Genomic DNA, 14,555 nt, shown 5'->3' with positions numbered 1-14,555 from the left:
GCTGACGCCACCAGCAGGCACTGCTGACCCGTGCAGCGGGCGGTGGTGCGAAGCCCTGCCCTCCGTCCCAGGCGCGCTGACCCAGGGCCGTCTGCATTTTCACGCTAGTGACTCTGTATGGACTTGAAACCCAGGCCCCTTCATCTGGTTGGGGAAACTTTTGTCATTCCTACCATCTTTCCCTCACATGTGGTTTTGCCACCGCTTTGGGCTAAGGTTTTGGAGAGCCCAGGTCCCCTGAGGCTTCCCTTGCTTATCAACTGGCACCTTGTCCCCGAGAGGCACCTTGTCCCTATCTTAAGTCCCAACAGTGCAGTCACACCTGGGGCAGAGGACTGGCTTCTGCAGCTGCCTGGACACCGCAGGACCCAGGGGCTGTGGGGAGGCCGAGTGCCGTTCCCTCTGCCTGGGGGACCCACGTACCTCTCTCACCTCTCTTCTCCCCCTACAGCCTGGGAGAAGCCCCTTTGTGTCTCCTGCTTTTGCCCCAAACACCTTTTATCTTAGGGAAACTCAGTGTCCACAGGAGCTGGGTCGATAAAATGACTTTCTCTGAACTATCACACAAGCACCAGTGTGCGACGGATGATGACTGTGAGGGCAAGAGGCGCTGGTGGGGACTGGGGCCAAGTGGGCTATGACTTGGACTAGCTGCTACTTGTGGCCTTGAAGGAAGGCAAGACTCCCGTTTCCAGATCTTTAGTTTTTTTGAAAGTCAGAATTATTGAGGTGTATACAGTATACAGTAAAATGCACCCATTTTAAGTGTATAACTCAATGAATTTTGACGAATGTATGCATTTGTGTAACCACCACAACTGTGACATAGAACATTTGATTATTTAAAAGAGAAGCTGGGAATGCAGAGTTTTAGGTGGCATTCCTTTATTAAAAGTTGGCAATTACTTTTCAAGAAGTAATGAAGGGTTGGACGGGACAGGGCAGCAGATTGGATGCTGCCCACAGGATGCAGGTTTGCGACCTCTGGGCTTGAGAAAGAGTCCAAGAAGTCTTCCCGGTGGTTCTGTGCTCTCCCTCCCTCCGCCACATCCCAGCCACGGCAACGCGCACAGATCCCGGGACCTACCTGGGGGAGGGGAAAGGACAAGGACGGAGGCCGAGCTCTCCGGCCACGGCCTGACGCCCTCCCCGCCCTCTGCTTCTTCGACCAGGCCAAGGCCAACCTCGACAAGAACAAGCAGACGCTGGAGAAGGAGAACGCAGACCTGGCAGGCGAGCTGCGGGGCCTGAGCCAGGCCAAGCAGGAGGTGGAGCACAAGAAGAAGAAGCTGGAGGTGCAGCTGCAGGAACTGCAGTCCAAGTGCAGCGACGGGGAGCGGGCCCGGGCCGAGCTCAGCGACAAGGTCCACAAGCTGCAGGTGAGGCTGCCGCGGGGGCCGCCCGGCTGGGGGCGGCTGGCGCGGATCTGCTGCACAGCCGGCCCTTCCTCTCATTACACTCCTCCGGGCATGGCCGCTCTGTCCATTTTATAATCTTCAAAAACCATCTGTTCAAGTATTCACTGCGTTCATGCTGCAGGCTGGGCGCCACGTCTAGTCTAGCAAGGAAGGAGACAGACACTGCCCAGGGAAGTCCAGCCTGGCGGAGGGAAGGACGTTACTAATCACACAGATGAGGGCTGCACACGCTGCAGCAAGTGTAAACTAGAGGGCCCGCCCCACGGAAAGGGCTGAGAGAAGCTTCCCGAAGGACAGAGTCTGACAGATAAGCACCACTCCGCCAAGCAGGGGGGACGGCACGTGCCCAGGCGTACGTGGAAATTAGATCATGCAGGGCCAGTGGAGCTAGTTGCCAAGTTGGAAGGAGAAACTGGTACAAAATGGGACTAGCGAGGCGGGGCGTGGCCAGGTGACGCAGAGCCCTCGAGGCCCTATTATATATATGTTGGCCTTTACTCTGAGTGAAAGGAAGCCACCGATGGGTTTAAGTTGGGGAATGAAACAGTTGTGTATCTTTCGTCTTAATTAGGTTTGAATAGACGTTTGGCCCGACTGCATTCATGGGCTCAAAGGCCAGACTCCTGAATAAGTATTCATGCGCTTACAGCGCATCACGAGAGAGCAGGGGAAGCACCCAGTATGGACTGTGCACACCCAGTGGAGCGCAGGGCTTCTGCTGTCCTAACACCAGCGATGTCCGGGACGAGTGGAGTCGCGACCATTTGTCCTCCCTGTAAACGCGAGGACGGGTGGTAGGCCAGCAGCTCCTGCTCAGATCCCCGGCCTGAGTGAAAGGCAGAGAAAGCAGTAGGGGGCTTTTCACCTTTGGCGTCTGCATCTTTGGTTTTGGCCCTAAGAGTCAGCAAAAGGGTGAAGAGTAGGGGTGGGGGAGGGATGGTGGGGACAGGGCCGCTCGGAAGTGACGGTACCATCCGATCCGAATCCTCTTCTCCAACCTTGCGGGGCGAGTCCAGAGTATCTTGGTATCTGGAGACCAGCTGCTCCATCTGTGCCGACCTTGGCAAGGATCCACATCGATTTCGCGGGGCCAGGGCCCAGTCCTTAGAGTCCGGGGCTCTAACAGGTTCTTAGAACCAGGGATCCCAACTTGTGGGCGACGCACTTCCCTTGAGGGCCACGGAGTCACCGTGATCAGGCCCCAGAGGTCATGGGTACTTCTCAGTCAGTAGGTACCACATGAGTAAACAGGGCTCCTCTTACTTAAAGAGGACCCTGTTCTAGAGGTTGCAACTAACCAGTGTCGCTGCACCCGCAGAACGAAGTGGAGAGTGTCACGGGCCTGCTCAACGAGGCGGAAGGCAAGGCCATCAAACTGGCCAAGGATGTAGCCACCTTGGGGTCCCAGCTCCAGGACACCCAGGTGTGTATGCTGCCACGTCACCCCGAGGGACCTGGGGTACTGCCTTCCTGGCGGCGGGTCTGAGGACTTCCGTGTACCCTTTTCACAGGAGCTGCTTCAAGAAGAAACCCGGCAGAAGCTGAACGTGTCCACCAAGCTGCGTCAGCTGGAGGACGAGAGGAACAGCCTGCAGGATCAGCTGGACGAGGAGATGGAGGCCAAGCAGAACCTGGAGCGCCACATCTCGACTCTGAATGTCCAGGTGCTTGTTGAGCGTCCTTGCTTCTCTGGGCCTGAGCCCGCTGGGCAGATCAGGGGCTGACGCACTGTGCGAAGCTGGGCACCATTTTGCTGGGCTTACTGGCTCCCCCTGCTGTTCAGTTTCTTCAGTGAGAAGGTGGTGGCTTTTTAGGGTCTGGGGCCAGGGACTGGAATCACTCTCCGCCCTTCTCTCAGCCCACTCTGAACCCTGCCATTTCAGCTCTCCGATTCAAAGAAGAAGCTGCAGGACTTTGCCAGCACTGTGGAGTCCCTGGAAGAGGGCAAGAAGAGGTTCCAGAAGGAACTCGAAGGCCTCACCCAGCAGTACGAAGAGAAGGCCGCTGCTTATGACAAACTGGAAAAGACCAAGAACAGGCTTCAACAGGAGCTGGACGACCTGGTCGTCGATTTGGACAACCAGCGGCAACTGGTGTCCAACCTGGAAAAGAAGCAGAAGAAGTTCGATCAGGTAGGGGAGGGGGCCCTCCGTGGTTCGCAGACGTGGCTGGGGTAGTCGGGTCTGTGAAGCGTGCCAGCATCCCACGCCTGCTTTGCTGGAAGCGACAACAAGCTGGCTGGCTTTGGGTGACTGTGAAACAGAAGGGCTCCTAGCGAGGACAGTGGCAGTCTTGATGGCTGTGACGTAATTCCCAGGTGCTACCACAGGGCCATCTGCAAACCCAGTGATGCCTTAGTTTCTGGCTGCGATAAGGAATAAGGTTGGTTTGTTTATTTTATTCAGCCGGTATTTGAGTGGGCCCTGGATATTCCAGGTAATTCAGTTTCCACCCTTTAAATATCACTGTTCCGTAACATTTCATTACAAAGAATGGCAAGCACATAGCAAAGCTGAAAGAACTGTACGGTGAACACCTGTATATCTACCGCCTGGGTTCGCTCGTTAACATTTTACCATACTCCATCACGTGTTTGTTCAGAAGGGCCGATCATATCTGTCGTTCGTACGTTATCTAGTAGATGCATTTCAAAGTAAATGCTAGACATCTTCCCCCTTGTTGCCTCAGCATTGCATATATTAGAGAGGTTTTTAAAATATAATTTTTCTTCTTTCGAGTAAAATTTACATACAATGAAATGCACAGATCTTAAGTGCGCACTGAGTTCTGATAAATGCACGTATACCTGTATGACCAAACCCCAAAATACCAACTTTTAATATGTCGTTCAGATTAAGTAAATATTGGTTTGCAAGTAACTGGACGCAGAGTACCCAGCTCCCGCACACATGCTGGCTCCTCCTCTTCCCACCAGCCGTCCCTTCCTTGTGCTGTCAGCTTGTCTTCGCTGCTTTTCGTCTGCTGTTTCATTATCCGGTTGAGGGCCTGAGGGCACTTTTATTATTTTCCTGTCACACACGGTGTAGGGTTTTTGTGCTGACGGTGCTGTCTGGGAGCGCCTGTTAGTTACCTGTCTTTGCTGGATTATGAAAGTCCAGTTTCGGATGTTACAACATGTAACGTGCTGTTCTCTCTGGAGATGAGATCACGTCAGTACAGTGTTCTGTGAACCGCTTTTTCAAGCTCCATCCACACACGCACCGTTTCCTACTGTGGCCATGAGAGAAGAAAAGAGTAAGTGGCCTCTGGCAGGGTTAAATGTCACTTTGACCTCAGCAGCAGTCTGTCCTAACCTCCGAGGGCAGTGTTAGTGGCTTCAAAGCACAAGGATGCAGCAGACGCTGGCTCTGCGTAAGGCTGTCAGAGAAGTCAGACAGCAAGCGTATTACAGTTTCCATAGATTTCTCAATGACTCACACCTGCACCTGGGCAAATTCAGGACACACGGCTTTGCGATGAAATGCAGCTGAACCTCGGGCGTGCCTAGAGGCCACCTCTGGGTCTTCCGTTGTGTTGCAGCTGCTGGCCGAGGAGAAGAACATCTCTTCCAAGTATGCGGATGAAAGGGACAGAGCTGAGGCGGAAGCCAGGGAAAAGGAAACCAAAGCCTTGTCTCTGGCGCGGGCCCTTGAAGAGGCCTTGGAAGCCAAGGAGGAGCTGGAGAGGACCAACAAGATGCTCAAAGCCGAGATGGAGGATCTGGTTAGCTCCAAGGATGACGTAGGCAAGAACGTAAGTTGCTCTCTATCCAAGTCTTTGCTGGTCTGCATTTCACCAACCCACCCTCTCTGCTGCTGATCATGATCAGTCCATGGGGCGTGTGGCTCGAGGCCTCTTCCATGTTAAGCAACGACCGGGAATCGAAGGCAGTCCCTGGGGCTGGTGCAAAGATGGAGCCTGGCTGGGAACAGCGCATGGGGATGGGGTCACAGTCAGGGCTTCTGAGAGGAAGGCGCTAGTCTCGACTCCCTGCGGGTGGCAAAAGCCATCTCCCTGACCACAATGAGCTGCCTGTCGCTGTGGGTTGCCTGACCATCTTCATGAAGTCAACCCTCATGTAAAAGGTCCATGAGCTGGAGAAGTCCAAGCGGGCCCTGGAAACCCAGATGGAGGAGATGAAGACCCAGCTGGAGGAGCTGGAGGATGAGCTGCAGGCGACAGAAGACGCCAAGCTGCGGCTGGAGGTCAACATGCAGGCCCTCAAGGGCCAGTTCGAGCGCGACCTGCAGGCCCGGGATGAGCAGAACGAGGAGAAGAGGAGGCAGCTCCAGAGGCAGGTAAGCCATGTCGGGGGAAGGGGCGGGGGAGGCGGCCGTTTCCTCCTGTCCACCACCACTTCCTGGCCTCACGGAGACTTTTCTCACCTGGGACCTGGGGGTGAGAAAACCCGCCTTGCAGGTGGCCGCGCACACCCTGGGAGCTCAGTGAGCGCTGGCTGAGGCGGGGAGGAGTCTCTGAGGGGCAGCCGGCCCAGCAGCAGCATCTCTCTCCCCCTCAGCTCCATGAGTACGAGACGGAACTGGAGGACGAGCGCAAGCAACGCGCCCTGGCGGCCGCAGCCAAGAAGAAGCTGGAAGGGGCCCTGAAAGACCTGGAGCTGCAGGCGGACTCGGCCGTCAAGGGGAGGGAGGAGGCCATCAAGCAGCTGCGCAAGCTGCAGGTGGGTGCCGTCCTGCGTGCGGGTGGGGCGGGGGGGCCAGCTCCCCGGACACAGGCCGTCTCCGCCGCCGGTGCCCGTTCCCCGCCCTGGGTCTGGCACTGTTGCCAGGCTTTTGGCCAAGGCCCTCAGCTCACGGAACCGTTTCTTAGCACCTCCTGCTGAGCACCTCCCGACCGGCACCCCCAAACAGCCACCTGAGGCCGAGGGCAACGCCTGTGCAACAGAGGCTTCTTGGTGGTCAGTCGCGGGGCAGCCCAGGGGCTGGCATGGTTATGAGCTTGTCCTTCCTGTCGTCTCATTCAGGCTCAGATGAAGGATTTCCAGAGAGAGCTAGAAGATTCCCGTGCCTCCAGAGACGAGATCTTCGCCACGGCCAAAGAGAATGAGAAGAAAGCCAAGAGCTTAGAAGCAGACCTCATGCAGCTGCAGGAGGTAAGGCCCCTGGTAGGGATGTGGCGGTAGTGACCCCTGGCACCCCGGCTGTGCACGCACAGCTTTCTTTGCCTCGTCCAGCCTTCCACGTGGGTGGCCCTCCGTAGGGCCTGTGAAGACACACGGCATCCTCCTCTGATGTATCTGCAGGGCCTCCTTGAACTCAGAGGACATGCAGCCACTTACAAGGCTGGTTGTAGAGTGCTGGGGGCCTGGTGACTGGAGCAGGGCGGCTTTGCAGTGGGTTTCAGCCCTTTCCTCCCTCCCTCCCTCCCCCTCACCATCCAGGATCTAGCCGCAGCTGAGAGGGCTCGCAAACAGGCAGACCTGGAGAAGGAAGAATTGGCCGAGGAGCTGGCCAGCAGTGTGTCCGGAAGGTATGGAGCCACATGGGAAAGGGGGTGCCAGACTTGATGATGGAAAGGCAGCTCATGGGAGAGCCTCCTAGACCCTCCATGTTAACGCTGAAAATGAGAGAATGCTCCACTAAGCTCGTGACAGGGGTTTCAGGGTTTTTAAACCCTATTTGGGAGTGTGGCTACTTTCATTCATTCTGAAGGAACAGCATGGTGGGGACGGGCAGCTGGGGACGTCAGGGACGAGAGGAGGGCTGGTCCTTCTCACAGGCCTGGTTTTGCTGTACCAACTGGGTACTGGTCCTGGCCCCCCACTTCCCAGCTGTGTGACTTTGGACAAGTCTGAGTCTGGTCTCTTCGGTTATAAGTGAGGGCAGCTCCAGAGCTTGCTCCTCCCAGGAGAGGGAGTTTCCAGGCCGGGAGGCCAGCAGCCCCAGACACGGCTGCATGTCCCTAGGAACACGCTGCAGGACGAGAAGCGCCGCCTGGAGGCCCGCATCGCACAGCTGGAGGAGGAGCTGGAGGAGGAGCAGGGCAACATGGAGGCCATGAGTGACCGCGTCCGCAAGGCCACGCAGCAGGTGGGGCCAGAGCTGGGCAGGGCTGCGGGCTTGTGGCATCGACCCCGTGACAGACAGGCTCTAGTCCAAAAGCCCCACCCTGGGTCAGGGACATGCACCGCAGGTCCTGGAAAGCAGGGGTCTGGGGGCACTGGGATGCTGCCTGGAAGAGCGGCCTCATGAGCTAAGCCTTGATGGAGGACCAGGAAGGAGTTGGTGGCTGGAGAGGGAGGACGCCTGTGTGCAGACAGGAGGCTGGAGACCACGGGAGAAGTTGGTCTGGGTGTACCCCGCCCCTGGCTTCCGCGCCGTCCACCTCACTGCCATCACGCCCCTTCTCCAGGCCGAGCAGCTCAGCAACGAGCTGGCCACGGAGCGCAGCGTGGCTCAGAAGAACGAGAGCGCCCGGCAGCAGCTCGAGCGCCAGAACAAGGAGCTCCGGAGCAAGCTGCAGGAGATGGAGGGGGCGGTCAAGTCCAAGTTCAAGTCCACCATCGCAGCCCTGGAGGCCAAGATCGCACAGCTGGAGGAGCAGGTGGAGCAGGAGGCCAGGTACGGTGGGACCAGGGCTTTGAGGACAGCCTGCTTGAGCCCGGGAGTCAGCGCCTGGGCATCGCTTCTGCAGCTGTGCTGGGAGAACTGAGGGCACAGGGAAGGGCACGGCCCGGCGAAGCCAGCTGCTCTCAGGAGGCACGTTCCTCAGCGACACCGGCCAGCCCTCCCACCAGCACATGTGGCTTTTAACCTGTGTTTGCTGGATGTCATGGTAACGGATACACAAAAAGTCCGAATCAACAACTCATTCAGCACAAAATGTGGGAAGACTGAGCTGCAAGTTCACACGTGAGGCTTCTGAGCGATTCTTTTGTGTTGGGTACTGGCTTCACTGATAACTGATGCAGTGCCCCCATCCAGCGTGGGCGAGTCAGTGGCTTTTAGTACAGTCACAGACAGGGCCGCCCTCACCAGTCAACCGCAGGGCAGTTGCAGCAGCTCAGTAGGAAACCCTGTGTCCCGGGTCATCCCCCCCACCCCTATGCAACCCCTCATCTACCTCGTCTCCGGGTCTAGTCCGGCCGGTTCATGCACGCGGAAACCCACAGGGCGAGGCCTGTGACTGGCTTGTCTCATTGAGCACGTTTTCAGGGTTCACCCACATTAGAGCAGGTGTCGGGCTTTTTCCTTTCATGGCCAAATCCGATTGTGCTATGTGTCGGATGCTTGGGATGAGCCCCGAGTCGAGGCTGGAAAGAGTACCCAGCACGGGCCAGGTGCCGGTGTGACATGCACACCAACTGCAAAGAACCCCCTGCCTCACATGCACAGGGAGAAACAAGCGGCCGCCAAGTCGCTGAAGCAGAAGGACAAGAAGCTGAAGGAGGCCCTGCTGCAGGCAGAGGACGAGCGCAAGGCCGCCGAGCAGTACAAGGAGCAGGTACGCTGGCGCCGCGGGCCGCGGCCCGCCCGGAGGCCACCTCAGGGCCCCTGGCCCTCTGACCTGACCCCGGCCTCCCCCTGACAGGCAGAGAAAGGAAACGCGAAGGTCAAGCAACTCAAGAGGCAGCTGGAGGAGGCTGAGGAGGAGTCCCAGCGCATCAACGCCAACCGCAGGAAGCTGCAGCGGGAGCTGGACGAGGCCACGGAGAGCAACGAGGCCATGGGCCGCGAGGTGACCGCGCTCAAGAGCAAGCTCAGGTGAGGGGGCCGCCCGCCCCAGAGCCCCGGCCCCTCTCCAGGCCCGTCCTGCTCCCCGCTGCTCCCGAGCCTCTTCCTGCCTTGCTCGTCACCCGCTTTCTCTAAGCCGGTTCTCAGCGCCGTTGTCGTTTGGGGCTAGATGATTCTGTTTTTAGCACAGGGACCGGCCTGGGCACTGCAGGGTGTTGAGCAGCACCCCTGGCCTCCACCCGCCAGCTCCAGGGACTCCTCTGACAACCCCCCCCTCACTGTATTTACATCTGCATCTAGGCGGTGCAGCTCATCACTCCAGCCTTGCCTGGTGACATTATGCCTGCTCGGGCTCCTGCCCACTGGTCCCCTGGAGGTCTCGCTCCCAGCGCCTGTCATTCTCACACATTCCTCCAGCCTCTCAAGGCCTTGACCTTCTCTCCTCTGGGATTCTACCACTCCCCAGGCATCACCTCATGTGACCACCACGCACCGCATCATCCGCCCACTGCCCCCTTCCTGTCTCCACTGGGATCAAACCTCTCACCCCTTCGCAGCCCCTACCCCGTTACCGAGCCCCCGCTCAGTGGTCGCCATCAGCCTTCCTCACATCCTCGACACTGGGCCCCCCTCTTTGTTGTCCTCACTTGGTTAAAACAACCCACATGAAACCCAGCTTCCCACCTTCTGCAGCTCAAAATAGCATAGACAAGCCAACAACCAAGCCACCACTTCCTGCAGGAAGTTCTGGGCTACCAGCACTGAGGGGCCCTTAGGCTCCCACTCTAAGACACCTGCTTCTCCCTCCCCCGTGACTGACACGCCCCGCCCCCCTTTCCAGCTGACTTCCTACTTAACCGGAAAAACAAACAAACTCATGAACGAAAGCAGTCCACTTCCCACTGACCTGCCAACACCTGAGCTCATTTTCTCTTTTCCTGCCCACTTACCCTGATTCCTTACCAACTAAGACCACCCCCTCAGTTGGGCCTGTCCCTGTTTACTCAAGGGCCTTGCTCCAGAAATCCTGTCTCTGCAACTTTCTCCCTCACTGAGTCACTGCACCAGTTGAAAAACCTTAGCCCCACCCTCCTGCAGCCCTTGACCACAAACTAGTCCAACGGGCAGCCGGGCAGCCGGCACCATTGTGAGCTACAGCCCGTCCCTCCTCCCTGGGCTTCCCAGATGCCAGCCTCACCCGGGTCCATCCTACCTTTCTGGCTTCTTCCTTCGTCCCCTCTGCCAACACCTCATCCCCAAGCCTGCGTGCCGTGGCCCTGTCCTCATGCCCGCCCCTGCCCACGCCTCCCTCGGTGATCTCAACCAGCCTTGTGGCTTTAAAATTCCATTGACAGCTGGCGACTTCCTACTTTCTTCCTGAACTCCAGACCCTGCTTGACACCTAACAGGCAACTCACACCCAGCCTGAGCCCTGATTAAACCTTTCACCCTTGAACCTCTCCTAGTCTTCCCCAGCTCAGCACATGGAACAATAAAGTTGCCAGTAACCCAGTCATTCTTTAGCTTTCTCTCTTTCTCTGCTGCCTCTGGTCTGTCGGAAATTCTGGTCACTTCCCTTACAGATATTGTGCATCCAAGCACTTTTTGCCAGCCTGGTCCAAGCCACCCTCCCCTCCCGTCTGGACAACTTTCGCCGGCTCCTCGTGGGCCTCTGCTCAGTCTGCTCTTGACACAGCAGTGGGGTCCTATTTAAGTGGAGTTGGGGCACGTCCCTCCTTTGCTCGGAACCCTCCAATGGCTTCCTCCTCACTCAGGGCCACAGCAATGTCTTTACAATGGTTGGTTCCACTAGGCCCTTCACGATCTCTGCGTACGGCCTCAGGGCCTCTGCACTGGCTGAACCCTCTGCCAGAATGCTCTCCCCGAGCCCTCCGCATAGCTGACCCTCGCTTCTTTCCTTCAGATGTTCACTCATCTGTTACCCTGTCTAAAACTTCCAGCCTCACGCCCTACAGTTCTCTTGCCCACCTGTCACCATGTAACCCGCTGTTCAGTGATTTACCTCACTCACAATCTGCCTTCACACTTGGCTGCAAGCCCAAGAGCAGAGGTTCTATCCTGTTATTTCATGACCAGCATCTGGGGCTGTGCGGAGTGCAGAGGGAACCTTCTGCCATCGAGTCAGAGTTGTGTTTCTCCAGCCTCTGTCCTTCTCAACCAACTCTGCCATTTTGCCTTAGCTTCTTACTACCTGTGCTATTGTTGACTTGACTTTTTAAAAAATTAACCGTCAATTACTACCCTATAATTGTTAAACCAGCATCACCTGCATTAGTAGATCGCAACGAGATTACAGTGAACAGAGAACTATGTTCTAGCTATCATGGTCACAAATTGATGACTAAGGCCTGACGGCCTACTTCTCAGTTAAAAAGGCAGTGACAAAACACATTGGCACCAACCAGACTTTCTCTGACAATCATAACTGTCTGACAATCATGACAACCATAATTTCTCTGACAGTGCTGTGCCTGAGCCACCTGAAACCGCCCGGCGTGTAGACGTGACTTTGAGAACCAGCGCATGAGATAGGGGGGCGGGGGGAGTGGCTGGTTTAGGGTACCAGGATTCGAGAAGGAGCCCCACTCCTTGCATGCTGAGGGGCCTGTGGGCCCCAGATGGCACTGAATCCAGACCTAACCTCTCAGGTCCAGCAGGGCGTGGGAACAACCCCCAGAGTTGACTGTCAGTGGCAGAGAGCTGCTGTCACCACGAAGACCGCCCCCCTAGAGCACACTCTCTGGTGATACTGCCCCTTCTCAGTGGTGGGGCTGTGCGGGGGGAGCGGTCTGCCACCCCACCTCTCACCCCATTGCTGTCACGGCCCCCTTTTCTTGGGCTATGCCAAACATCCCGTGGGCTCTGCCCTAGACGGCCGACTCTATGTAGGCCGTACAGGCCAGCGTGGAACAGACCATGTTCACAGCCCTAACATGGACATACACCTGACGCAGGCTGAAGACAGGACACTCCTTTCCTGCCTTCTGAGTCTCCTGGGTGTACAAGCACCTAAAACCGAGCGCTAGAGTCTTGAGTAGGGCCGGCAAGCCTAACCAGCTCCTCAGAGAACAAGGAACTGCAAAGCAGTTTCAGCTTTATAAACCTTGACATGCGCCCTCCTCAGAACCCGACCAGTGTCCCTATCGGGAGCCACACTGCTGGTTCTCAGAGGGGCTGCCAAAGGCGTCCACCTCTACCTTCTTGCTGTAGGCATGCAAGGCAGTGACACCACGTGATGACAAAGCGAGATTCGCAGCAGGCTCTCCGCCCGGGACTTCTCTGGTTCTGCCCCACATGGTCTTTGAACCGGCTTGCCCTAACGCCTTCAAGTCCCTGCACAGGGCTGCACAACGTGAGGAGGCCGCCTGCATTCTTACACGAAGCTCAGGACACTTGCTTTTTGACCTAAAAAAACAGCTCGTCCTTTCCTGGGCCAGCCACTCAAGAGCTTCAGGTGCTTCGCCAGAAGCTTGACTTAAAAGTGCCTGTAATTGTTTAATCGAGGCAAATGTCTTTTAAAGATGCAAAAGGCACATAGTGGGCTCGCTCCCGGTGGCGATGGTAACCGCCAGGGACTCTCTCTGTTTCAGGGGTCCCCTCCCCCAGGACACTCCGCAGTGACTCACCAGGTATCATGCCTCCGGCTTCGCAGCTCCTGTGTGTCACACTCGGTTTCCACTTCATTTGCCCGTCGCGCCCTCCCTGCCCCTTGCTGGCCCTGGCACAGTGTCTTCAGGTTCAAAATCTGAAGCATTTGACGTCTTAGTTCAACAAGACGCCCTTACGTCTGACCCATTTTCCTCTCTGCTTCCGCTTTGGCATGACATGGCACCAAATGTGTCCTTGTCACCACGTGTTGACAGCTTAGAGGCATATGTCACTTGGGCTGTCCTTACCTGCGTAACAGGGCCTCTCTCACACTGCTGGGACACTCAGCTGAACTGTCCTCGCTCACCTGGCTGAGACACTGCACGAGCGACTGTGACAGCTGCAGTCTGGTGCCTTCCTGCAGAGTGGGCCAGCCGGGCTGGCCTAGCCCACTCATCAGGATTAACAAGCACAGGCTCATGGTACCGTAGCCCAGGAACTTGTCCCCTACGGTTGGGCATTCACAAACTTATCCCACCCCCCCCAAAATAAGCTCTCGCCACGATGGCTCACAGTCCTGGGGCCGTGTGGGGCTTCGGCAAGGCCTGGCTGCCAGCCGCATCTTCAGTGCACAAGGGAGGACACTGGCCACCACACAGAGCCAAGCACAGTCCTGGCCAAGCACAGAGCCTTTTCCAGAAGCCTCGCGGGCATGTATTATGGACGGGGGATGGCCACCCAGGACTCCAGGAAGTGCACGGGCCCTTCCCAAGACAGTGAATAGGGCTCAGCTTCTGGGATTCTAACAGCTTTTTTTCCCAGTGAAGTTAGGCAGCTAGGGCCTGGTTTCTTCTCTTCCTCGAGAGGCCAAGCCCTGGCTTCCAGCCTCTAGACACATAGCTTTCGGGCAGCTCCCCTGCCAGCTCTTTGGGGTCACGGATCAGCTGAATGCTAGAGTTGGCTGGAGTGCAGGACCCACCAGAGCCTTGGATAAATTATCTGAATCCACCAATAGAATCCAGTTGTCTGGGACCAGACCCTTTAAGAAACTCTTTAGCGGGTCCTTTGCTTCCAGTGTCAACCTTTGCCTAAGATTTGAAACCAGCTCAAGAGACACCTGAACCAGAACAGGCTTGCAGGACTGCAGCCCACACGGGGACTTACGGTGACCAGGGCACGGTTTCCTCCTTGGGTCAAGGGAGCACAACTGGTAACCACGCTGTTCTAGCCAGCACGTAGGACCCCCAGGAACCTGGGGGCGTAGGGAGGCCCTGCTTCCTGGCCCCGGGCTGCCCGACTTGGAACCTGGAGGGCAGAACAGAAGCAGGAGAGAGGCTTGGACTGCTGCTGCCCTGTCCTCTGGGGCCTGCTCTGACCCAAACTCCTGGAAAACGCAGCATTAAAAGAAAAAGACGTTTGAGGTCACTGCTAGGGCAGAGTGACGGAAAGTTCGTTCTGGGGGGCGGGAGGCCCAGAGGCTTCCCTGCCGCGAGGAGGCTGGCCAGTCATGCCGGCCGTGGCTGCAACTTTATTCCTGAGCTTTCCCTAGGGAACACTGCTATGCCCGGAGGGTTTCCCCAGCTGGTTTCTCCCACCTCGGGCCCAGTCCCATGGGGTTCCCCTTCCCAGCCCTCAGGACCCTCTGGGCCCTGCTTCTGCCTCCAGTCTTACCTGTCCAAGCTGTCCCTTCTGACTAAAGCACCCTCCTGGCTTTTCCGTCTGGCCTTTGTGTGAAGTGGGTAATTTTTCCTACAAAAAGTCTGCTTTCTTAGACATCTTAAAAGAAGTTAAGACCTGACCTTGGAATCAAGTCAAACAGGGCCAGATGGCCAGA

General features: G+C 56.9%; 1 protein-coding gene and 1 long non-coding RNA gene across 6 annotated transcripts in view; one reads left to right on the top strand and one right to left on the bottom strand.

The window, feature by feature from the left end:
* MYH11 (myosin heavy chain 11) overlaps positions 1-14,555 on the top strand; it is a 111,451-nt gene that overhangs the window by 95,353 nt on the left and 1,543 nt on the right. For 3 of the 5 annotated variants that reach the window (XM_039885416.1, XM_039885415.1, XM_039885417.1), the window contains 13 exons: positions 1,173-1,379; positions 2,737-2,841; positions 2,930-3,082; positions 3,302-3,550; positions 4,959-5,171; positions 5,504-5,716; positions 5,938-6,099; positions 6,403-6,531; positions 6,820-6,908; positions 7,345-7,468; positions 7,791-7,999; positions 8,774-8,882; positions 8,970-9,142. In XM_039885416.1, the coding sequence (XP_039741350.1) occupies positions 1,173-1,379; positions 2,737-2,841; positions 2,930-3,082; positions 3,302-3,550; positions 4,959-5,171; positions 5,504-5,716; positions 5,938-6,099; positions 6,403-6,531; positions 6,820-6,908; positions 7,345-7,468; positions 7,791-7,999; positions 8,774-8,882; positions 8,970-9,142 (2,135 nt within the window). Of the gene's footprint in view, positions 1-1,172; positions 1,380-2,736; positions 2,842-2,929; positions 3,083-3,301; positions 3,551-4,958; positions 5,172-5,503; positions 5,717-5,937; positions 6,100-6,402; positions 6,532-6,819; positions 6,909-7,344; positions 7,469-7,790; positions 8,000-8,773; positions 8,883-8,969; positions 9,143-12,723; positions 12,763-14,555 lie in introns of all 5 variants that reach the window. The other 2 variants (XM_039885418.1, XM_039885419.1) reach the window with 1 other exon arrangement.
* Positions 869-10,921, bottom strand: LOC120620434 (uncharacterized). The gene is made up of 2 exons (XR_005657863.1): positions 10,326-10,921; positions 869-3,520 (listed from the first exon to the last, which is right to left on the bottom strand). It is a non-coding gene; the product is annotated as an uncharacterized LOC120620434 (long non-coding RNA).

Source organism: Pteropus medius, unplaced genomic scaffold (assembly GCF_902729225.1).
Source record: "Pteropus medius unplaced genomic scaffold, Ma_sr-lr_union100, whole genome shotgun sequence".
NCBI lineage: Eukaryota > Metazoa > Chordata > Mammalia > Chiroptera > Pteropodidae > Pteropus > Pteropus medius.
The sequence above is the reverse complement of the archived record's forward strand: the minus strand, read 5'-3'. Positions and strand labels throughout refer to the sequence as shown.